General features: G+C 36.8%; 1 protein-coding gene across 1 annotated transcript; it reads right to left on the bottom strand.

Moving 5' to 3' along the window:
- Positions 1 to 616: 616 nt before the first annotated feature.
- LOC118847269 (salivary acidic proline-rich phosphoprotein 1/2-like) lies at positions 617 to 4,428 on the bottom strand. Its single transcript, XM_036755779.1, has 2 exons — positions 4,350 to 4,428; positions 617 to 861 (listed from the first exon to the last, which is right to left on the bottom strand). Exons 1-2 carry the CDS (start codon positions 4,426 to 4,428, stop codon positions 617 to 619), a joined length of 324 nt encoding a protein of 107 aa, XP_036611674.1.
- Positions 4,429 to 24,829: the final 20,401 nt, after the last annotated feature.

Below are 24,829 nucleotides of genomic sequence, written 5' to 3'. Positions count from 1 at the left end.
TTAGTGTATTTATTGATAATGGAAAGAAATGAGGGAGTAGATCAAGAGACATGTCCCAATATCCAGGTCCACAGGAGAACTTCAAGGATGCCTTCTGAATGCCCATCTTCCTTTTTATGCACTGAAAGAAGAAAGTAAAAAGATTGGAGATGACGTATGCTTGATTTGGTCCCTTAGCTAGTAGCAATGGCAAACTCAAAGTCATACATTATGGAAATTTTTAAAAAAGAAGCCAAAACAGAATTTGGAGAGAGACCCTGGGCAGTGATAGGCATGAGTAGCATAAACAAGAGGGCAAAAGAATAGAAGTTTTGATTTCTCTCTCTCTCTCTCTCTCTCTCTCTCTCTCTCTCTTATTTTCTTTCTCTGTGTCTCTCTGTATCTCTCTCTCTCTGTCTCTATCAATGGATGTTGCAGAGATAATCAGAGATGAGAAAACAGTTGGGAGAAAAGAAAAGTGATGAAGAGTTAGACTAATGGAAAAGAAGAGAGAGCTCTATAAAAATTTTGGGACTGATTTGATGTCAGTTAAGAGCCAGTATGTATTTAAGTATGGGCGTTGGTTCATGGAGAAGATTAATGAAATACCTTGGGGTGGGAAGGATGGACAGCCTCCTTACTGGCCACCTGGATGACCTCCCTGCTGATCACCTTGAGGGCCTCCCTGCTGGTCAATTGGATGGCCACCTTGCTGGCCAACTGGATGGCCTCCTTGCTGACTACCTGGTTGACCTCCTTGCTGTCCACCTGGAGGCCCAGGTTTTTGGTTACCACTTTGTTGTTGATCAGGGTTCTGATCATCCTTCTGGGAGTCTTTTGGTGCTTGTACAGCTATTGGATCTTCTGAATTTTGTTCATCTTCTAAGAGGAGACAGCATAGCTATAGAGAAGTCAGATGAAGGAAAAGGCCTGTTATACTGTCGATACAGACAGGATGGTTTGAGTCATAGGGTAATTGTCCAAAAGATGGAGCCCTTGCTTTCTTACCGGTAGTGTTGAATGAGGGTGACCCAGGCTTACCTGGTTGATATCTAATATGTATCAAATAAATCCATGATTGTCCCAGTCTCAGAATAAGCCTGAATGGGATTATGAGATATATGATCATATAAGTGGTTGGCAGGGAACAAGCCTAGTATATACTCATATAATAATAGCAGCAGAAGGCTTTGGCAGCTTGCTATATCAAAAGCATGAGTTATCCCTCTCTATCTGTCTTGGTCACTTGTGTTTCTTAGATGTGCGTCCCCTCATTTGCAGATACCCACATGGTTTTAGGTATTGGCACCTCTTATATATTTCTGATAAAGTTACATTCTTCTACTTAGTTTAAATTAAGGAAAGTATATTGAAGCTTCAGGAGATGCTGAAAGTATTTACTTTCCATCTCACTCATTTTTTGCCATAGTTATGAACTGTGTCCATCAGTCAATATTTATTAAGTACTTCAAATATTCCAGGTCCTATGTCTAACTGGTATTAGGTAAAAGACCTCAGTGGGGTCTCTAGGCCTATGGTTTAAAGAAGGTTCTGTCCCATGAAATTCCTAGAACTTGGGGTGATTAAATGAATTCTGGAGTGAGAGGGTTCTTGTGGGCTGTGGTAGGGAAGAAAGAATTGTGGGAAGGAGAGAATAAAGAAAAGAGAAACAAAGATTGGATTTAAATGTTGACAGCCTCCTTCCTAAATATTGGTTAGGATTATGAATTGAACTATTAGTGACCTCTTACCTTCTAGCTACTTAAGAATCTGAAAATGAACACAGTAAGGTTACTAGTATTATTTGGGGACAGGTGAAAGGTTGTTTTTTCCTTAAAAATGGGGCAGAATTTCTCATGAATTGCCTTATCCTTTGGCATCCCTTGGCATCTCCAAAAGGGCTGAGTGACAGATACATTAAAAGTAAGGAGACACTCAAGCCTAACTGTCCCCAATTTATGTTATGAAAGGCCTTGGAAGGTTCTCATTTATGAAGCACATAGAAACAATTTCAACAGAAAAGTTAAAGTGAAGTCCATCTTCATAGTAGAATATTTTCTACCCAACAGCCTTACCTATATTCTGTACAGAACCTTGTTCTGTGAGGGGAAATGGAAAATAAGAATGACTGGTTAATTTTTCTCCATATTTACATTAGTACACAAGTTTTGTTTGGTTTTTCCTCACTCTGGGCCAATATGACTTTAAATCTAGATAAAGTTTCTTTGGTCTTTTACCTTCATTTACAAAGAGAAGGAAATAATCTCCTTTCTGCATTGTTAGGTTTTCAAGAGTGCTAAATTTCCTCATGCTAAAAAAGACATTTTATCCATCAGAATATTTGTTTTTCACATAAGATTTGAAATGATAGAATTTAGAATTGGAGGATATCATAAATAACATCTACTGGAATTCTTTCATTTTCTAATCAGAAAACTGGAAAAATTAAAGGGAGTTGGTTAACAAGCTTTAATAAGCAGTTGACCATGTGCCATGCACTGTGAGTTAGCCAAAGTTATACTGGAAAAAGTCTAAGTTTAATCTAGTTCTTTGAACTACAATGACTTTTCTTTTAAGCCAGCACATTTCCTTTCCCTCGAGAATTCACCTTAGAGTCAAGGAATTGTGCTTCAGGTCATATTTTCAGATTCCTATCCAGCTATGCCAGAGGGTAAGTCATTTTCCCTTTCTATCTCTGAGTTTCTTCATCTGGAAAATGATGATGAGAATCTCATTGAGAGGCAGAATGTCACAGTATATTAAAATCCAGTCTTAGAGTCAAAAATCCTGGGTTCAGATTATATCTCTAATATCTATTGGCCATACGAACATAGGGAAATTGCTTACCACCTCAGTACTCCAACTCTCTTAAAACACTACCTTGTTGATCAGGAGTAGATTGATCTCCACTGGGGTAGTGTTTCAGATTTATTCCCCAGTGAACTGTGGTTCCAAACCTTGATTACAGCTATCTCTGAGACAGGTACAACACTAATGTGACTTAAGTGTCCTGAGATCCCATATGGTGGACTTTCTTTTGTTGTCTCACTTAGACTAACTCTGTATGTTGAAAACACTTTTGATAAAAATTAATAAAATTTCATTCCAATCCCAATTCAGCCCAATATTGGGCTGAATGGCCAATACTAGCATATTTGCAAATGTTTAGATGAGCTTTGAGTATGGGAATCTCTTTCCAATTAGAAAAAATTCTTTCTTGTGTCACATCTGTTTAGAATGTCAGCTCTATGAGGGCAGAAATTGCTTCATTCTGATTTTCCTTCATGGATTTTATTTGAATCTCCTACAGTCAGTGCTTGTTGAGTGACTGATTTTTGATATTATGGAGTATACCTTTCTCTTGATCCAAAATAAAGGGCTTGATGGCTGAGGAGGAATACACAACTCTTTAGGGATATGTCCCTGCCTGAGCAGCCCCATCTCAGAGAGCTCATCTGTACTTCATAAGAATTGAATAAGCACATTTACAAGAATAAAGGAGTACATGTAGTAAACAGAAGAATTGAACTGAATATCTATACATTTTCAAAGTCAGAGTGGAAAATGATAAATTTAATTATCTGCATGTTTCTGAATGTACAGACATTACTTGCTCCATCAATGGAAACATTTCATTAGAGGTAGAAAATTTTTACTTTTCTTATCCATACACACACACACACACACACACACACACACACACACACACATATATATATATATACCTGATTATTGAATTCAATTCAATTCATTAAGATTATATTAAGTGCTCTTTATGTACCAGTCACTTCATTAGGTCCTCGGTGTAAAGAGAAAGAAGAAACAGTCCCTGATGTTGAGGAATTTATATTCTATTCAGAAATACAATAGATAAATAGAAAAGAAAATGCAAAAGATAAAAAAAATAATTTCCTAGGTGAAGGGAACACAGGGAGCAGGGTAGGGAATCAAGTTAGATTTCCTATAGGAGATAATAGAAACAGAAATTTAACAGAAGTGAGGAATTTTCAGAGGTAGAGATGAATAGCAAATGTATTGCAGATGGAGTGAACAGTTGGATAAATGTATGGAAAGATGGTATGTTATGCATGAGGAACAGCAAGGAGCATAGATGACTGAACTAAAGAATAAAAAAGGTTTAATGAATAATATGAGTTTGGCTTCAAAACAATGATTGACACCAGATTTGTGGAGTCATCAGAATATGGGAAATGTAACTGCCACCTCCTCTTCCTCTAATTCTAAGAAGGCAATAATACTTGAATTACTGAGGGTGACTAATTTCAAATGACCTCGTTTCAATTGTACCATGAACACCACCCCCAACAACCACCTAACATGATCATAGATTGTTTGTGTCCCATATTTACCCTCATCTGTGAATTGAGCAGAGCTCAGGCCCAACAGGGCTACTGAGAAAAGAAGCAGTAACCACCTGGTAGCAGCCATGGTGTTGAGGTTACTTTTACTGCATGGACCAAAGGCAACTGCTCTTATAAGGACCTCAGAAAAGAATACCCCATTTAAAACATCGCACTCAGCCCCTGATCTGAAGGCATTATTCATTTCCAGGTCACCCCCATCCTTAACTTTTGGTTGGATTTATTTTGAGGGCTGGCAAAATTCCTGCCCCAAACATACCACCAAACATGAATTTGCTAAAGCCTTTGAAGTCACCTTGCCTGGAAAATCCAAATATAATATTGTGATTGCAAAGTCTTCCATCCTGTGATTCCCCTCCCATAGAGAATCCTGGACTCCTTGTGGTTATTTTGATATCCTGTGTTGCAAAATTCATTTAAATGTAATTGACTAAGTTTCTTTAGGTTTCTTGAAGTCCAGGGGATGAGCCAGTGAAATCAATAAACAATGGAAGGATAAAATAACAGAAAAGGAATAACTGTACAGATCAGCTCCTGCCCCACCCCCTCCTATTAGAAGCTACATAAACATCAGCAACTGAACCCTTTGGTTACCTGAGGATACCAGGCTTTATGGGACCCAACTACCATACCTGTTTCTCTCCATCATGCCTTCTTCACCAGTTCCTTTGATATTTCCCAAAACTTAAGTAAATGTTGGATGTTCAGAACCCATTCTTCCCCAAAGCTAATGCATCCTGCCATCCTTGCAAATGTTCTGCTCACCAAATTCCTCTAATCATGAATTACTACTGTAGGTGAAGAAGTTTTCCACCTGTTATTTCCCTTTGGTATCCCATCGCCAATTAACTCAGCCCATTCCTTTCCCAGATTCATTAGCTCATAGGAACTATTTCATAGACTTAGAGTGGGAATGGATTTTGGAGGCCATATAGTCCAATCCCTTCATTTTCCAGATAAAGAACATGAAGTTGAATAGGTGAACTGACTTTCCATGGTCAGAAAATAGGTAGCAGGGCCAGGGTGCCAATATTTATTTATCAGTTTCTCCATTAAGGGAGAAATGATTCATCATTTATTATCCAAAACTGAGATTTGTCATTACAACTAAACATAAGTAGGGTTTGTACTGACATTATTATAGTCTTTGTGCATATTTTTCTCCTAGTTTAGCTCATTTCACTTTACATTAGTCCACAGAATTTTTTCTCTGTTTCTCGGAATTTATCATAGTCTTCATTTCTGATAATTCAATAAATAATTCACCATATTTATATGTTCATCATTTGTTCAGCCATCTTCTAGTAGATGGGCATTTATATCATTTCAAGTGTTATTTTCTACAATTAAAAACAAAGTTATATGACACAGTGAGTAGAGTACTGACTCTGGAGTTAGGAGGACCTGACTTTAAATCTGGATTCAGACACTTTACACACTTACTAGCTCTGTGACCTTGAGGAAGTCACTTAAAACAAATTGCCCTGCCTTCACCCCTCCAAAAAAATAAAGTTATAAATTGCTTCTTATATAGAGGATTGTTCCTTCTGACTTCAGTCTCCTTGACCTATAAGTCAAGTAGCAACATGGAGAAAAGGAAAATAAATAAGTTGTTAACTATTCTTTCTTAATTCCAAATTATTTTCAAAAATATGTGGACCTCTTCACAGCTTGACTGAAACTGGATAAATATGTCTGTCTCCCATTGTTCTTGTTCAGTCCTTTCAGACGTGCCTGACTCTTTGTGACCCCATTTGGGTTTTTCTTAGAGAAGATACTGGATTATTTTGTCATTTCCTTCTCCAGCTCATTATACAGTTGAAGAAATGAAGCAATCAGGGTTACATGTCACACCCAGGCTGACAAAGTTACTAAATGTCTGAGGCCAGAATTGAACTCATGAAGATGAGTCTTTCTAATTCCATGCTGCAGCACTCTATCTACTTCACCATGCTGCTGCCCATTATCTGTCAAAAAGAAGCTATATACATCTTTAAATAACTTTATATTTGAGAATTATAACTTCAGAGTTTGTTTTTCATATGCAGTCATCTTATAATTAATTATTTGGAACAATCTTTACAATGGTTGTAGATGGTTTGAAATTTTTGGAAAAAAAATGTTGAGTTTCATATTCTGGGAGTCTAGGCCATTGGTTATTTTTACTGAACTAATACTTTTCTCTTTTTTCTTTTTTATTCTCTGTTATAAGGGATGCCCTACTGGGCAAGGCAATGGCAAGATTTATTTGAAGGCTAGATTGCTCACAAACAAAACATATGAATGTATTTCCAAAAAAAGAAAACAATTCATATTCTCTTTTGTCACTTAATTATTGGGGAATATTCCTCCATATATTGGTCTCCATTTGATATGTGACTTAGATATCAGATTATCCAAGATATTTACTATAAATGTTTTTTTTTCTCCTGCTGCACTGTTTGTCTTCTTTTTCTAGCTGTATTTGCTTTGTTTATGTAAAATGTTTTAAATTTTGTATCCTAAAATTTTCACCATCATCATCACAATTGGAAAGTATACCACTTTCTGTATTCTTCCTTCCTCCTTCATCTGTTCATTAGCTTCTTTTTTTTCTTTGTTTCTTCCTTCTCCCTTTCCTTTATTTCTTTGCTTCTTTCTTCATTCCTTAAATCCTTCTTATTTTTTCTTTCCTCCATTAAATCATCTCTCACTTCCTTTTGTCTTTCCTTCCTGTCATCCTTCCTTCCTTCCATCCTTCCTTATTTTGTTCCTCCCTTCTTATGTTCCTTGCTTCCATGACTTTTTGCAGTTAGATTACTTATCCATTTGGTTCTGATTGCCACACTTGATGCCATATCTAGGGTTTTTAAATGCATTTTATGAAGTAAGTCTTGTCATTGAATAAACAGTCCTTCACATGATATTTATGTTCTTAGGTATATAGAATAATGAACTATTGGCTAATTTGGTCTGTTCAATTTATCTGTTTTTAATTTTTTAACTTATCCCAAAGAACCACAGATATATGGATTCTGTGAGGACCAACCCTGACATACTTTGCTCTTCTTAGCAATGTAAGGTGCAAGGACAACTCCAGGGGACTCACGATGGAGAATGCTATCTTCATCCAGAGAAAGAACTGTGAAGTTTGAATGCAGATTGAGGCGCACTTCATGCTCGCCTTTTTTCTTCTCTTTTGTTTTTGTTTTTGGATTTTTTTTGGTTCTGTCTCTTCTTTCTCATGATTCACTCCATTGGTCATAATTCTTCTCCACAACTTGACTAGTTTATAAATTAATTCAATGCGAAGTTATACATGGTAGTTATATGACATTCCATGCCGTCTTGGGGAGGGAGAGGAAGGGAGGGGGAGAAAATCTGGATCTCAAAATTATGTAGAACCGTGTCTTGTAAACTAAAAATAAATAAAATAAATAAAATTGTAACCCCCCCCAAAAAAAAGTTATCCCAAGGAATTCTGATAATGTTTACTCCTAACAATGTTGATATCTTATATTAGATCAACTTTATTCTTGGTTTTTATTTCCTTGTGATTCAATATGTTTTTTCTCTAAACAAATAAATTTTTATTTTGACTATTTCCAACAAGAAAACTCTTAGTAGTTTAATTTTTATGTCACTAAATGTAGAAATTAATTTATAGGCTAAAATAATTATGATCAAACTTATGTTCCAGGACATGGAATAATCAATATGTCTTTTATTATTTTTCATCTTTTTGCCCTAAATTATATTTCTAGTGGTAGCTATATAAAATTTACATGTCTGTTTGTACGTTAGCTTCCAAGTGTCTTGTGTGTCTTCTAGATATATTGAACAGACTCTGCTTTTCTATAATTTACTCCTATTTTTATTGCTAGATAAGAATATCTACTTTTACATATTTATTTTATATCATTTTTCTTTACTAAAACTACAAAATTCCCACTTTCTCTGATGATTATCTGGAGATCATAAGTAAACCATCATGTCTCCTACAAATAATTAATTGTTTTTGTCCTTTGCAATTAAAAATGATCCTTAATAATACAACAAAAATCAGATTTCCTTATATAAGGTAGGGAAGAAAAAAGAGGCTAGTATGTGAAAGCATAAATATCTATTAGGTACAACTTACTTTAAACTTACAGATACACACCCACATGTCATATGGATGTACAATAAATTCAACAAGGAATATTCAAAGTTGTCCCAGTGTTCATTCTCTTTTTAACTTCCTTCTGTCTACTGTTCTGAAATTAAAAAAAAAATACATTGTATTAAAATCTTTTGCTTTTGGTCCAGCTAGGTGGCGCAGTGAGTACAGCACTGGCCCTGGAGTCAGGAGGACCTAAGTTCAAATCCGGCCTCAGACACTTGACACATGTACTAGCTAGGTGACCTTGGGCAAGTCACTTAACCCCAATTGCCCTGCCAAAAAAAAAAAAAACAACAAAAAAAAATCTTTTGCTTTTGATATCACCAAAATTATTTTTCCCACCTTCAATTTCCTTCTTTGAGAGCCCTTCTCTATAATAAATACTGTTTTAAAGGAAAATATGGGAAAGAAAAGGGCGAGAAAAGCATAGAACCTGATAAATACATTTAAAAAGTAAGAAAATATATAGAATGTAGCTCTTTCATAACCTTTTACCTCTAAAAGGAGTGAGCTGGGGATATTCTCATATGTTTTCCCTGGACCATACTTTTTTTTTTAAATTTTACAATATGGAGGTACAGACAAGATGATGGAGAGAAACCAAGAAGTTTCCCGAGCTCTCCTCAGTTTCCCTCTGAAATAACATTAAATCATACTTCTCAAGGGATTCTGGAGCAATAAAATCCACAAAAAGATGGAGTGAAACAATTTTCTAGCCTAAGAAAGCTGAGAAGGGCTTCAGGAAAGGTCTTTCTCATTTGTGTCAAAGGGGAATGCAACCATGCACAAGTATTGTCTGGGGAAGCCAGTGTCAGGCTCTTAGCCAAAGCACAGATCAACAAGTGGCCCACAGGCAAGTGGCACAGAAGGCCAGCTGTGAGTCCTTCAGAGCCAGTGCAGGAGGCAAACTGCCAGGCCAATAACATAGCACAAATAGACAGTAGTAGGCTGGGCCACCCCAGCAAAGTGAGTGAGCTATCAGCTATGGAGACAATCAGCGATATGATTAAGGGGCCAGGGACTCAAGGGAACTGGAAAGTTGAATAGGTTGACTAAGGGGTCAAGATGGAGGAAAGATGAGAGAGTAACTAGTGCACAGGGGAAATAATTGAGTAGTGAAGTGATCAGAGAGCAAATGTCTTAGGTAGGAATAAAAGGCAGGTCTTCCTAATGCCAACTCTATCGCTCTATCCACTCTACCAACTAACTGTCTAGCTAGTACAAGTCTTAGTATAGTGAGAAATATAAGGTAAACAGTTTAAGTAACATGTTCAAGGGCACACACAGCTCATACCAGGAAGATTCTTGATTCAGACTTTGATTTTCTGAATGAAGTGGCTCCTAGACAACTCATCCCCCACTCCCACCGGTAGACTCAACATCCCTATGAAAACACAAAGAAAAACCATAAATTCTAGAAAAATGGTATAATGCTAATGTGATGATTTTGAGGGCAAGGAGTTAGGCAAATCCAATGCAAGCATGTTGTGACTTAGGCAATGGAGGAAAGGGTTCCTTGTTTGAATAGCTCCCTTGTATTACTGCCCTGAACCCTAAATTTCACTGCTTTGTTCCTTTGGGTTAAGGCATTGTCCGTTATTAAAATTTAAAAGGAAAGAATGGAAATATATAGCCCCTCAAGTCTTTATTATCCTTAAATCTATGATGCAGAGAAAATGCATATAGCATTGGGAAAGCAGACATGTGAATATCAACTATTAACTTCTGAGTGTTAATTAATGAGGAGAAGGTGATGTGCTAGAAAGATCATAGAGTCAAAAGTCAGAACATCTGGCTGCCAACTCTGGTCAAGTCATTCAACTTCTCAAGGTCCTTCTGGTCACTCTGTCAGGTCATTACCAAATATTACCTCATCTGCATTGGTACAGACAGGTTTTTCCCTGGAAAATCCTTATAGCAGCAAAATCAGGAATCTTTTCCAAAAACAAAGCTTAGGTGACCCATGTTCTAATATGATCTTGGACCTCTCAGTTAAACTTTCTGAACTCTAATTCCTTCATCTATTAAAGGAAGGGATAGACTAAGTTATTACGTTATTAACCTGAGATCCATAGAACCCCATGGAGTAGGAAAAATTATAGGAGGCCCGTGAACTTCAATAGGAATAAAAAAACTACATCTCTATTTTAATATAATTAATTCCTTTTAAAATCCTGTATATTTTATTGTGTTCTATTTTTTGCATTTAAAACTTGGAGGAAGATTTTTAATTAAGATTTTGCCAGACTGCTGAAGAGGTCCATGGGAGACAGAAAGCAGTTTAAGAACCCCTGTACTAGGTTTATTCAAGGTTTCTTTCCACCTGTAAAAGAGGATGGTCCTGTGATCTTTTTGTATCAGAGACCCAGCAGAGAAATCTCTGTGAGAATTAGATGGAAGAAAGTTAAATTTTGTTGAGCGTTGTGAAGGAGGCAATGTGTGGAAGAAATAGGTTAACAATATAAGTTATATCCAGTGTGGACAGGCCTGAGTGAGGTGCTGAAACTCGGAACTATAAAAGAAGAGATGGGAAGCAGTCTAAGAGCCATGGTACTCTACAGATAAGAATTACTGCTACAGAAAAGGAAGTAAAGGACTTAGCATCCTCTCTTTTTTCTCTTCATCGAAAGAACAGCTACTGGTAGCATCAAGGCATGTGAGCTGTGTAGAAATTCTGCTACATGCTCAGATTTCTGTTTCTTCTAAGAATAGAATAAGACAACACATCTATCACTAAGTTTCTTTTAATTGAATGTCTTCCCCAATAATGAGATATTGGAGCCTTTATCAGGAAGGTCCTGCTGAGACAGCAGCTGGAGTGATGTAAGCACATTTAATAGTAACATCACTGTTTTTTTAACAGTATCTTTTGCCCACAATACATGTCAAGACGATTTTTAGCATGAATTTTTACAATACTTTGGTTGCAAATATTTCTCCCTCACTCTCTGCCCAATCTCTTCCTAAAATGCCAGGCAATTTAATATATGTTATGCATGTGCTATCACATAAAACTTATTAGCATATTAGTCAAAGTTGTGAACAAATAAACAGATTAAGAGGAGGAAAAAAATCAATGACAAGGAATAAAATTTAAAAAAAACAAGTATATACCAATTGGCATTCAGAATTCATCAGTTCTTTATCTTTGTGAATCCTATATATTTGCCTTGAATCATTACATTGCTGAGAAAAGCTGAGTCTTTCACAGTTGATCATCACACAATGTTGCTTATACTATATACAATGTGTTCTTGATTCTGCTCATATCACTTTGCATCAAGTCATACAAGTCTTTCCAGGCTTTTCTGAAATCTGACTTCATTATTTTTTACTGTGCAATATTATTCTATTACATTCCTTATACCAGAGATTGTTGAGTCATTCCCCAATTTATGTGTATCCCCCCAATTTCCAATATTGTTCCACAACAAAAAGGTCTGCTATAAATATTTTTATACATGTAGGTCCTTTTCCTTTTTTTTATGATTGCTTTGGGATACATATTTCACAGTGCTTTGCTGGATCAAAGGGTGTGGAAAGTTTGGTTGCCCTTCAGACATAGTTCCAAAATACTCTGCAGAAAGGTTAGGTCAGTCCATGACTCCAACAATAGTGTGTTAGTATCCCAATTTTCACACATCCTCTCCAAAATTTATCATATTCCTTTTCTGACATAGTATCCAATCTGATACTTGTGAGGTGGTACTCAGAGTTGTTTTTTATTTGCATTTCTCTACAGTGATTTAGAGTACTTTTTCTTATGCCTAGAGATTGCTTGGATTTCTTCATCTGAAAATCTGAAAATTTCTTCATCTGCCTGTTTATATCCTTTGACCACTTACCAATTGGGGAATGACTTGTATTCTTTTTTTACTCTATTTTTATTGCAACGGTCCTTTGCACTTAAAAGTCTTTAATTTGTTACCAAGTACACGTAAAGATAGTTTAACATTCATTTTTGTAAGATTTTGAGCTCCAAAGTTTTCTCCCTACCTCCCTTCCCACCTCTACACCAAGACATAAAATAATCAGAAATACGTTCTGCATTTACATTTATATTAAACATATTTCTACACTAGTCATATTTTCAAAAAGAATCAGAACAAAAGGGAAAAACCATGAGAACAAAAAAGCAAACAAAATAGTTAAAAGAGTATGCTTCCATATGCATTCAGACTCCACAGTTCTTTCTGTAAATGGGGATGTCATATTCCATCTTGGAATTTTCTTGAATTGTTGTATTGCTGAGAAGACCTATATCTATCATACTTGCTTATCACAAAATGTTTCTGTTACTGTACTGTGTACAATGTTCTCTTGGTTCAGATCACTTCATTCAGCATCAGTTCATGTTGGTCTTTCTGGTTTTTTTCTGAAATCTGTCTGTCCATCATTTCTTTTAGAACAGTAGTGTTTTGTTACATTCATATACCATAACTTGTTCAGCCATTCCCCAACTGATGGGCATCACCACAAATTATAATTATTTGCCACCAGAAAAAGAGCTGCTATAAATATTTTTGTGCATGTGAATGGCTGTAATATCAATTAAATTGTGTGTCTTTGATTGAGTCTTACTAGGCGCTAAACCCCAGGCCCAAACCCCTATCTAATAGGTGCTAAGTCTATGTGTGCATGAAGCCCTCAGCGTCCTAAGGTGAGTTGCTAAGACCAGATCAAATAGTAGGAGCCCAAGTTCTGGTCACTCAGATGATGTTTGATGATGGCTAAAGAGCATATAAAAAGAGGGAGCAGAGCTATTTGCGGAGGGCTCTCACTCTTGAAGGTGTGTTAATGTGCAGACTCTGGGCAGCTTTAGTTAAGAGCCCTCCAGCTTGTAAACCTGGAACTTTGGACTTTGTTAAGCCCTGGTAACTATACATTGAGATTTGAATCAGACAAGGTCTGTCTGTTGATGTTTGTAATTTGTTTCTATTTGCTCTGAAGTTCAGGGTGCTGGCTTTTTCCCCTGAACTAAGTGAATGATATTTGTATGCTGGATTAGATTGTTAACCCCTTAATGTTGCTTTCCTTAGTAAAGCAGATCAAAAGAACCTGCGTGGGCAGCTTTCTGTGTGCTGGTTGTTGGTGGGTCTTACGCTCTTCAGCAGCTGCTAGCAGATTGTTGCAACAATAGCATGTATTGTTATATATTTGACTCAGTTCTCTGAATATCTGAGAAATGAAACCTTTATTGGAGACACTTTATCAGAGACAGATTATTTCCCAGATTTCTGCTTTCCTTATAATCTTGGCTTCATTGGTTTGGTTTATGCAAAAGCTTTTAATTTAATATAATCAGAATTATATATTTTACATTTCATAATTTTCTCTCTCTCTCTCGTTTGGTCATGAAACTCGAAGTCATCTAGCTTCTCCTTTAGGAGTTTGGATGCTATACCAGTTCATGCATATGTGTTTAGTATTGACATCACTTCATTATCTTGTCCTGTTTTTTTACCTTGACTTGATCATTTTTAAATTTATCTATAACGCTTCATAGGGTTTTTATTTTTAATCTCATTCCTGAGGTGATTGGTAGATTTTAGAATGTCTATTTTCCTCTCTGGCTCCAAGACATCAGGGCACTTTCCTTTCATAATTTCTTAAAAGATACTTTCCAGGTCGTCCTTTTGATTATGGGTTTCAAGTACTCCAATGATGGTGACATTGTCTCTTCTGGATCAATTTTTGAGATCAGTTGATTTTTACAACATGGTACTTTACATTTTCTTCTATTTTTCATTCTTTTGAATTTGTTTGTTGATCCTTGATGTGTTATAGAGTCATTAGTTCCTATTTTCCCCCATTCTAACAGTTAAGGAGTTGTTTTCTCCTTAACTTTCGTCCTTCCTTTTCCATTTTCCCAGTTGTACTTTTTAGCAATTGTTTTCTTTTTCCAAGCTGCTGTCTCTTTTTTCATAACTCTCTCGCATCACTCTAATTTCTTTTCATTTTTCTTTTACCTCTCTTATATGATTTTAAGCTCCTATCTGAGGTCTCCGATGAGTTCTTTCTAGGCTTAAGACCATTTACCAGTTATCTTCAGGGCTTTTCCCCAAGGGGTTATAACATTGTTGTCCTCTTCTAAGTTTGGTCTTCCCTCTCTCCATAAGAACATTCTAAGGTCAGATTCCTTGTTTGTTGGGTTTTTTTTCCTCATCTTTATGGTCTTTTCCCTTCCTTTTAAATTTGAGCTCTACTCCCAGAATAGAAGGGACACTGTCTTAGGCCTCTTGTGCCAATGTCTGCAAGACCAGACTATATAATTGATCCTGCACTGATGTTTCCTTGAGGCCCACAAGGGACAGTAGTGTGAATTGATTGCCTTTGTGGATTGGTTGTACTTGTTAGTTAAGTAGTGACGTTGTTTTTGAGGGTTCAACTTTAAGATAGGATAGATATGCTGTGAAAATGGTGGGGAGCTAGTAGCAGTTTCTATTAGCCTACTCTAAGAGCAAATATGCACCTTTCAATTGTTTAAGAAATATCATTTTGTTCCCTGGAACCACCCACTTAGAAAGCCAAAGCAAGGTTTCATTAAAACACTCAATTTAATGAACTGTTAGCCATGTTAATCAGGGTCAGAACTGCTTGAAGCTTTATCCTTTCCCTCCATGTTAGAAGCTTAAATCATGAACCCAATGGGAAGATTCCATTTTATTGAAACAGACAGCATGCACCAAGAGTGTCTGTTCCTCCTCAGGCTGGAAAACCAATCAATCATGGTCTGCTCCACAGAGCAGCAGCTTTTGTAAAGGGAGCAACTTGTATCCCCCACCTTCACCTCTACCCCTAGTCTCACCATGCTACTGTAGTTGCAAGCATTAAAACACCTAGAAGATCATCTGCCTGTCAGGAAAGGAAGCACCCTAACCAAGAATTAGAGGACTTAACTACAGAATAGAGGTATCCTAGCATATTAGACCATTACCCATGGGGTTCATTACATTTGAAAATCTCTCTAGAAACTCAGGCTGCTCTCTGCATCCTCGATACACACAGCAACATAGGCCACCACCTTAGATCATTAAATATCATCTAAGGTGATTCAAGCTTCATCCTGGTCTCCTCATGGGTTGATTCCCTAAATGTTTCACTTGATTCCTCTGGCCAGCCTCCGTTGCCACAGGTGGCCACTGTTCCAAGTGGAGTGAAGGAGCCTGCCCTAACAAAGCAGGAATAAGACCCTTGACTTTTATCTCAAATAAAGGCAACTGTAAAGGCATCTATTCAATTTTTGACATAGCCTGGGAATCCCAGAATTGCCTCTTGTTCCCATGCTTGGAAGCACTCTACTCCTTGAGCTTCATTCACTCTGCCTGGAATTCATCCTCCAATACCGAAAGCTTTACGACTGAATTGCTCTCTTCCTCAGGCCTGTTCTTCTTATGCTGCTCTACTCCATACCACAGTTTGCCTCCTTTCAGGGCAGATCTCAGTACCTTTGTTTACAAAATGCCCAAATTATCCCTATTTCCAGAGAACCACTCTGCTGGAGTCCCTCCTTGGGTAATTTAGTCACTCCCGTGACAGCGGAGGCATTTTTTCATAGCATTGGGTCTCTGTTGGTGGACATGAAGCCCCTGACTGGTACTACAGCCACTTTTGGTCTACTGAACCCCTCTTTCAGGAAACTCTTGGCACAATTAGCTGTGGGTCTGGAGCATACTGGAAACCTCATCACCAGCCTCCCAATGCAGACTGACTCACTTGCCCTCATGGTACTGCAAATCCACTTGATACATGACACCATTAGTGCCTAGAAATGAAGGACATGCTATGTCCTTGGGAAGGCATGTTGTTTCTAGGTCAACTAGTCTTTCCATATAAAGGAGGACCTTAGTGCTCTAAACGGTCAAGTAAAAGATTTATGGAATAGGGTCCAAAACATTCTGAAGCAGGCCACCGTCTCCCCTTTCTTTGACTTATTCTCCTGGTTACCTGGAAACCTTGGCAGCATTCTCCCTTCTGCCCTCTCTGCTCTGCTGTTTCTCCTCCTTATTTGCCTTGACATCTATCTTGGTATTCATCTTGTATCTCAGCTATTCACTCCTGCCTTACACAAAGTCAAAATCATGTTTCAGGTGGATGTGCCACTTTGGTCTGCAGTACTCTCTCAGCTTTTGACCAGAAGGAGGGTTTGTCAGGGGATTTATGATATTTGTATTAATTAGTATGATATGTTGTGATGATGATACTATCTAGATTGGATGGAACTTCCATATTTCCCAGAGATTCTGGCTTGGGAGACATAGGTACAGCTTATACATCACAAGAGAAAGAAAGTGATAAATTCCTGATCTTTTAACTGCCAAGCAAACTGAACCAGAGCCTACTGCAGTTCTGTTCTCATCATGCTAACTTTGGTTTGGTACTTCACTGAATAATCAGAAGACTCAATGACACTTAAGACTTCAGGCAATCAACCCAAGAACTGTTACTACAGGACTTCAGAGCTTATGTATTGTCAATAAAATGTCTTCAGTCATGGGCCTGCTCTCGAAAATGTTTCAAGAGCTAAAAATGATTGTGTCATGATCCATCCTCTTGCAATTTTTTAGGTACATGAACGCTGCCTTCCCACAGCAAGAGAGGGCCCTCTCCTGAGGGATACTTCCATAGGCAAACTTGTTGTCCTCTCCCTAAAATTAATTAAACCACTATTTGATTCCTGGCACATCTTCCTCTTGTCTGCTAGGTTCAGCTCTGGCTATTCCCAGATTAAAGACCAGTATACCCTGTACTACATTTTGAATTTTTTTGACATATGTAGTTATCCAAATGATTTCTCCACCACTAGCCTGTCAGCTTCTTGAGAGCAGAGATTGCTTATTTTTTGTTTTGTTTTGCTCTGTGTTTATTTTTTTCTGCCTTTCTCTATTTGTAAGGGCTTGCCACAGTGTTTGTTACCATGGCAGGCTCTTACTAAATGTTTGTTTACTGACTGAGAGTGCTTTGGGGGACCATCAGATTTTCTCTTAGCTTTTTAGCTGTGTTCAGTAATATAGGAAGAGAAAACATCAGACTCTATTCCATGGAAGCCATTAAAGATTATACAGAAATTTGAGGAACTTTGAACATTCTATTCCTTTATATTCTTCAAGTACTTTACAGTGGCTCAAAAATATTTGTTATATGCATGGTCCCCATCCAACTTTCAACAAGGTGAATGTTGGGGACTCAGGGCTGAGCCACTAAATCCAGATCAATGCTATACATCCAAAGAGTAATCTGGAATCAGTCAAGTACTGAGAAGCTGGGGACTGTACTTTTGTCCCTATATCTAGAACTCAGTATGCTGAAAGTTGAGCGACACAAACACCATAAAGAGAAGCAGGAGTCAATGTTTAATTACTAGTGTATTTATTGGTATTTTAAAGAAATGATGAAGTAGATCAAGAGACACGTCCCAATATCTGGGTCCACATGATGACTTCAAGGGTGCCTCTTGAATGCCCATCTCTCTTTTTATGCACTGGAAGAAGAAAGGAAGAGGCTTAGAGGACATGTACTGTGCTTGTTTTGGTCCCTTGACTAATAGCAACAGCAATGATGAAGTCATACATTACTGAAATTTTTTAAAAAAGAAAACAAACCAAAATTTAGAGAGAGATCCTGGGCAAGGATATGCATAAGTGGCATAAAGAAGAAGGTGAAAAGAATAGAAGAAGTTTTGATCTCTCTCTCTCTCCCTCTGAATATTGCTGAGATAAGCAGAGATGGGAAAGTAGTTGGGAGAAAAGAAGAATGAGGAAGAGTTAGACTAATAAAAAGCAGAAAAGACCTGTATAAAATTTTGTGGACTGATTTGATGTCAGTTAACAGCCAGTACATATTTAAATACGGACATTGGTTCACTGAAAGGAGCTATGAAATACCTTGGGGTGGGGAGGGTGGACATCCTCCTTACTGGCCACCTGGACAACCTCCCTTCTGGCCACCTGGATGGCCTCCCTGTTGACCACCTTGAGGCCCAGGTTTTTGGTTACTACCTTGTTACTGGCCAGGGTTTTGATCATCCTGCTGGGAGACGTTTGGTGCTTGTAAAGCTACTGAATCTTCTCAATTTTGTTCACCTAACAGGAGACAGCATACGTATAGAAAAGTTAAATGAATAAAAAGTCTTGATATGCAGTGAATGCAGACAGAATGGTTTGTGTCATAGGATAATTGTCCAAAGGATGGAGCCCTTCCTTTCCTACCAGTAGTGTTGAATGAGGGTGACCCAGGCTTACCTGGTCGATTTCTAATATTTCTAATAATTTCTATTAATTCTAATATTTCTAATATTCTAATAAAAGAATAGTCTAATGTATCTAAGAGATTCAAGCTTGTCCCAGGCTCAAAGTAAGGCTGAATGGGATTATGGGATGATGATCATATAAGTGATTGTCAGAGAACAAGCCTGGCATAGACTCATACAGTAATAGCAGTAGAAGGCATTGGCAGCTTGTTATATAAAAAAAACATGAGTTATCACTCTCTATATGTCATGGTCACTTGTATTTCTTAGATATGCAACCCCTCATTATTAGATATTCATACCTCCTATATATTTCCTATAAAGTTACACTCTTTTACTTAGTTTAAATGAAAGAAAGTATATTTGAGCTTCAGGAAACCCTGAAAGTATTTACTTTCCATCTCACTCATTTTTTGGCATAGTTAAAACTGTGTCAATCAGTAAATATTTACTAATTCCTAAAATGTTCCAGGTCCCATGATTAACTGGTACAAAGGGAAACACGTCAGTGGAGCTTCTTGGCCTATGGTTTAAAGAAGGTTCTGTCCCTTGAAATTTCTAGAACTTTGGGTGATTAAATGTGTTCCAGAGTGAGAGGGCTTTTATGGGCTGTTGTAGGGAAGAAAGAAGTGTGGGAAGGAGGGAATAAAGAAAAGAGAAGTAAAGAATGAATTTAAATGTTGGTAGCCTCCTTTCTAAAGATTCATTAAAATTACGAAATGAACTATTAGTGGCCTCTGACATTCTAGCAACTTAAGAATCTGAAAATGAACACAGTAAGGCTACTAGTATTACTTGAGGACAGGAAGAGGCTGTTTTCCCCCCCAAAATGGGGCATAATTTCTCATGAATTGCATCATCCCTTGGCCTGGAACACTTCCAAAAGGGCTGCTTCTCTGAGTGAGAGATACATGAAAAGTAAGGAGAGGCTCAATCCTTACCTTCCCCAATTTATGTTATAAAAGTCCTTGGAAGGTTCTACTTTATGATACACACAGAAATAATTTCAACACAAAAGTCAAAGTGAATATTTTCTACCCATCAGTCTTACCTGTATTCTGTACAGAGTCTTGTTCTATGAGGGGAAACAGAAAATAAGAATGACTGGTCAACTTTTCTCCAGTCACATTAATACACAAGTTTTGTTTGGTTTTTCCTCACTCTGGGTCAATATAACTTTAAATGTAGATAAGGTTTTCTTTTGTCTTATACCTTCATTTCCAAAGGGAAGGAAATAATCTCCTTTCTGCATTGTTAGGATTTCAAGAGAGCTAAATTTCTTCATGCTAAAAAGACATTTTATCCATCAGAATATTTGTAAGATTTGAAAGCATAAAATTTAGAATTGGAGGATACCTTAAAGATCATCTACTTTAACTCAAGAGAGATGGTTAACAAGCTTTACTAAGCAGTTGACCATGTGCCAGGCACTGTGAGTTACCCAAGGTCAGACTGGCAAAAGGAGTTTAATCCAGGTCCTTTGACTCCAACAACTTTTCTTTTAACTCAGCATGTTGCCTTACCTTAGAGAACTAGACTTAAAGTCAAGGAACTGGGGCTCAGGTCATAGTTTTCAAACTTATAGCCAGTTATGCCAGAGAGAGTCATTTGACCTCTCTGATTCTGAGTTTCTTCATCTGGAAAATGATGATGAAAATCTCACTGAGAGGCAGAATGTCACAGTATATTAAAATCTAGCCTGAGAGTCAAAAATCCTGGATTCAGATTCTATCTCTGATACCTATTGGACATATGAACATAGGCAAATTGCTTACCATCTCAGTACTCCAACTCTCTTAAAACATTAAATTGTTGAGCAGTAGCAAATTGATCTCCATTGGGGGGAGTTTCAGATTTATTCCCTGCTGAACTGTGGTTCCATACCTTTATTACATCTATCTCTGAGATAGGTACAACACTAATGTGACTTAAGATTCCCAATATGACACAAGGCAGACATTCTTACATTGCTATCTTAGACTAACTCTGTATGTTGCAAACACTTTTGATAAAAAAATAATAAAAATTCATTCCAACTTCCTAATTTTCTTGGGCAGGATGCCCACTATTTGCATATTCAGAAAGGTTTAGATGAGTTTGTGGCATGAGGATCTCTCTTCAATTAGAAAAAAATATTCTTCATTGTGTCATGTCTACTTCAAGCGTCAGCTCCATGAAGGCAGAAACTGCTACAGTCTAATTTTGCTTCATAAATTTTGTTTTGAATCTCCAGCAATCAGTGCTTACAGAGTGATTGATTATTGATATTATGAATATGGAGCTTTCTTTTTACCCAGAATAAAGGGCCTGGTAGCTGAGGAATAAGTTACAACAGTTTAGGAAATGTATTAGTCTCTGCCTGAGCATCCCCAACTCAGAGAGATTCTGTCTTGCAAGAAGTGAATAAACACATTGGCAAGAAAGAAGGAGTCCATGCAATAAAGGGGAAAATTAAACTGAATGGCTATACATTGTCAAAGTCTGAATGGAAAATGTGAAATTCGATTGTCTGTATGTTTCTGAATGTACAGACATTACTTCCTACATTAATGGAAATATTTCATTAGAGGTAGAAAATTTTAACATCCACATTTTTGTCCAGATGATTCAATTCAATTCATTAAGATTATATGAAGTGATTATTATGTGCTAGTTACTTTGTTAGGTTCTGGGTGCACAAAGAAAGAAGAAACAATTCCTGATGCTGAGGAATTTTAATTCTATTTAGAAATATAACAGGCACAAAGAAAATAAAATTCAAAACATTTAAAAAATAATAATTTCTTAGGTGAAAGAAACATCTGGATGGGGAGTAGGGCAGGAAATCAAATTAGATTGCTTATGGGAGATGAGAAAAATGGAAGTTTAATAGAAGTTAGGTCTAAGAGGTACAGATGAGTCACAAATGCATTGTAGGTGGGGGAACACCTGGATAAATCTATGGAAATATGCATGAGGAACAACAAGGAGCATGGACAACTGAAGTAAAGAATAAAGAAGGTTTAATAAACAGTTTGGGTTTGACCTCAAACCCATGATTGACACCAGGTTTGATAAGTCATCAGAACATGGAAAATAAGAAAACCACCTCCCCTTTATGTAACTCTAGAAAGGCAAAAATACCTGAATCACTGAGGATGGCTAATTCCAAATTACCTCAATTGAATTATACACTGGCCACAATCCCCAACAACCTCCTAACATGATCATAAATTCTCTGTGTCCCATACTTACCCTCATCTGTGAACTGAGCAGAGGTCAGGCCCAACAGGGATACTGAGAAGGAGCAATAACCACTTGGTAGCAGCCATGGTGTTGATGTCACCTGTACTGCAAGGGCCGAGGGAAACTGCTCTTATAAGGACCTCAGAAAACTATATCCCCATTGAAACATTACGCTCAGTCCCTGATCTGAAAGCACTGTTCATGTCCAGATCATCCTCATCCTTAAGTTTTGGTCGGATTTATTTTGAGGGCTGGCAAAACTCCTGCCCCCAAATTACTGCCAAATATAAATTTACCAAAGCCTTGGAAGTCACCTTGCCCAGAAACCCCAAATATAATGTTATGATTACAATGATGGGTAGTTTTACTTCTTGTGATTCCCCTCCCATACAGAAATCCAGACTCCTAGAGGGTATTTTGATATCCCGTGTTGTAAAAGCTATTTAAATGTCATTGACTCAGGTGCTTTCACTACCTTTCTTGAAGTGCAGGGGATGAGCTAGTGAAGTCAATATACAATGGAAGCATAACATAGCAGAAACAAAATAACAAGGTGCCTTAACAGTACAGTCAAGCTCCTGCCCAATCCCCTCCTATTAGAAGCTCCATAAACATCAGCAGCTGTACTCTTTGGTTATGTGATGATGCCAGGCTTTATGGGATCAAGCTACCATACCTATCTCTCTCCATCATGCCTTCTTCTCCAGTTCCTTAAATATTTCCTAAAACAAAACTAAATGCTTGATGTTAAGAACCTATTCTTCCCCCAAGCTAAAGTATGCTTCCACCCTTCTTCCAAATATTCTGCTCACCAAACCCTTCTAATCATGAATTACTACTGTAGTTGAAGAGGTTTTCCCTCTGTTATTTCCTTTTAATATCCCATTGCCAATTGACTCACCCCATTCCCTTCCCAGATTCATTGGCTCATAGGAGTTAGTTCATAGACTTAGAGTAGGAATGTATTTTAGAGGCCATCTAGTCCAACCACCTCATTTTCCAGAAAAAGAAAATGAAGCTGAGTAGGTGAACTAACCTGTCCATGTTCAAAAAGTAGGTAACAGATCCAGGTTGCCAATGCTTATTTATCAGTTTCTCTATTGAGGGAGAAATAATTCATCATTTATTATCTGGAATGAAATTGGTTATTACAATTAAGCATTATTGGGATTTTTATTAACAATACCATAGTCATTGTGCACATTGTTCTCCTGGTTCAGCTTATTTCATTCTACATTAGTTCACAAAATTATAAAATAAATAAATATTTCATCACATTTATATGTTCATAACGTTTTCAGCCATCCTCTAGTAGATATGGATTTATGCTATTTCAAGTGTTGTTTTCACAATTAAATATAAAGTTATAAGTAGCTTTTTATATATAAGATTGTTCCTCCTGATTTTGACCTCCTTGACCTGTATGTCAAGTAGTGAGATTGAGAAAATGATATAAGCCAGTTATTAACTACTCTTTGTTAATTCCAATTTATTTTGGAAAATATATGAATCTATTCACAGCTTGACTGAATATGGATAAATATGTCTGTCTTTCCATACTTGTTGTTCAGTCCTTTCAGACGTGACTGACTCTTTGTGATCTTATTTGGATTTTTCTTGGTGAAGATACTGGAGTAGTTTGTCATTTCCTTCTCTAGCTCATTATACAGATGAAGAAATGAAGCAATCAAGGTTAAGTAACTTGCCCAGGGTAACAAAGTTAGTAGGTGTCTGAAGCCAGAATAGAACTCATGAAGATGAGTCTTTCTAATTCCATGCCCCAAAACTCTATCCACTGCACCATGTTGCTGCCTATTATCTGTTAAAAACAAACTAGATTAATCTTTAAATAACTTTATATTTAAGGATTATAACTTCAGAGTTGTTTTCATTTACAATCATCTTATAATTAATGACTTCGAGCAATGGGTGGAGATGGTTTGAAATTTTTGGAAAAATGCGTTTCATATTCTGGGAGACTAGACCATTAGCTATTTTTATTTAATTAATATTTTTGTCTTTTTTCTTTTTGATTCTCTGTTAGAAAGTATGCCCTACTGAGCAAGGGAATGGTGAGATTCATTTGAAAATTAGATTGCTGACAAAAAGACATAAATACAGTTTTAAAAAAAGAAAACAGTTCATATTCTCCTTTGCCACTTAATTAGTGGGGAATATTCTAGGTCATCTATTGGTCTCTATCTGATAGATGACTTGTATATCATCTTATCAAAGATATTTATTCTAAATATTTTCTTGTTTCACTGCTTTTCTTATTTTAGTTGCATTTACTTTATTCATGTAAAATGTTTTGCATTTTATATGCTAAAATTTTCACCTTCCTCAACAAAATTGCAAAGTATATCTTATTTTGTTTTCTTCCTTGCTTGTTTGTTACTTTCTTCTTTTTTTTTAAATAGTGACTTATTTTTTCCACAATACATGTCAAGAAAATTTTCAGCATGAATTTTTACAATACTCTGAGGTCCAAATTTTTTTTAGAAACAATATCTGCTTAATTCAGAATAGGTTCTTGCCTGTCCCAAGCTAAACCCAAAAAAGCCACTAAATCATATTCATATATTAATTTGTTTTAATTTTTGCAAAACAATATTAAAAGGATCTGCTTTGTTTCATTCAAACTATAAATGTTAAACATTTACAAACTAAAACAGGAACTGACAATACACAAGGATTTAAACAAATCTTTCAAAGAAGAGTTTTTAAAAACATTTTTTCAGTTCATTGTATTCAAAGTTTAATATTGTCAAGCTTTGGGTAACCTTTTTGGATCACATACCATTACCACATCTTCTTTTAACACAAAAATGTTTAGATTTTATCAGCAAAACA

The sequence above is a fragment of the Trichosurus vulpecula genome, chromosome 4 (assembly GCF_011100635.1).
Source record: "Trichosurus vulpecula isolate mTriVul1 chromosome 4, mTriVul1.pri, whole genome shotgun sequence".
Classification (NCBI taxonomy): domain Eukaryota; kingdom Metazoa; phylum Chordata; class Mammalia; order Diprotodontia; family Phalangeridae; genus Trichosurus; species Trichosurus vulpecula.
Note: the sequence above shows the minus strand (reverse complement) of the source record. Positions and strands in the feature narration are given on the sequence as shown.

What these genes read in the sequence shown, in the direction of transcription:
- LOC118847269 (XM_036755779.1), bottom strand. Translation starts at nt 4,428, where the DNA reads ATGGCTGCTACCAGGTGGTTACTGCTTCTTTTCTCAGTAGCCCTGTTG. An exon ending in TGCTCAATTCACAGATGAGG is followed by an intron (nt 862 to 4,349) that starts GTAAATATGGGA and finishes GTCTCCTCTTAG; the next exon opens with AAGATGAACAAAATTCAGAA.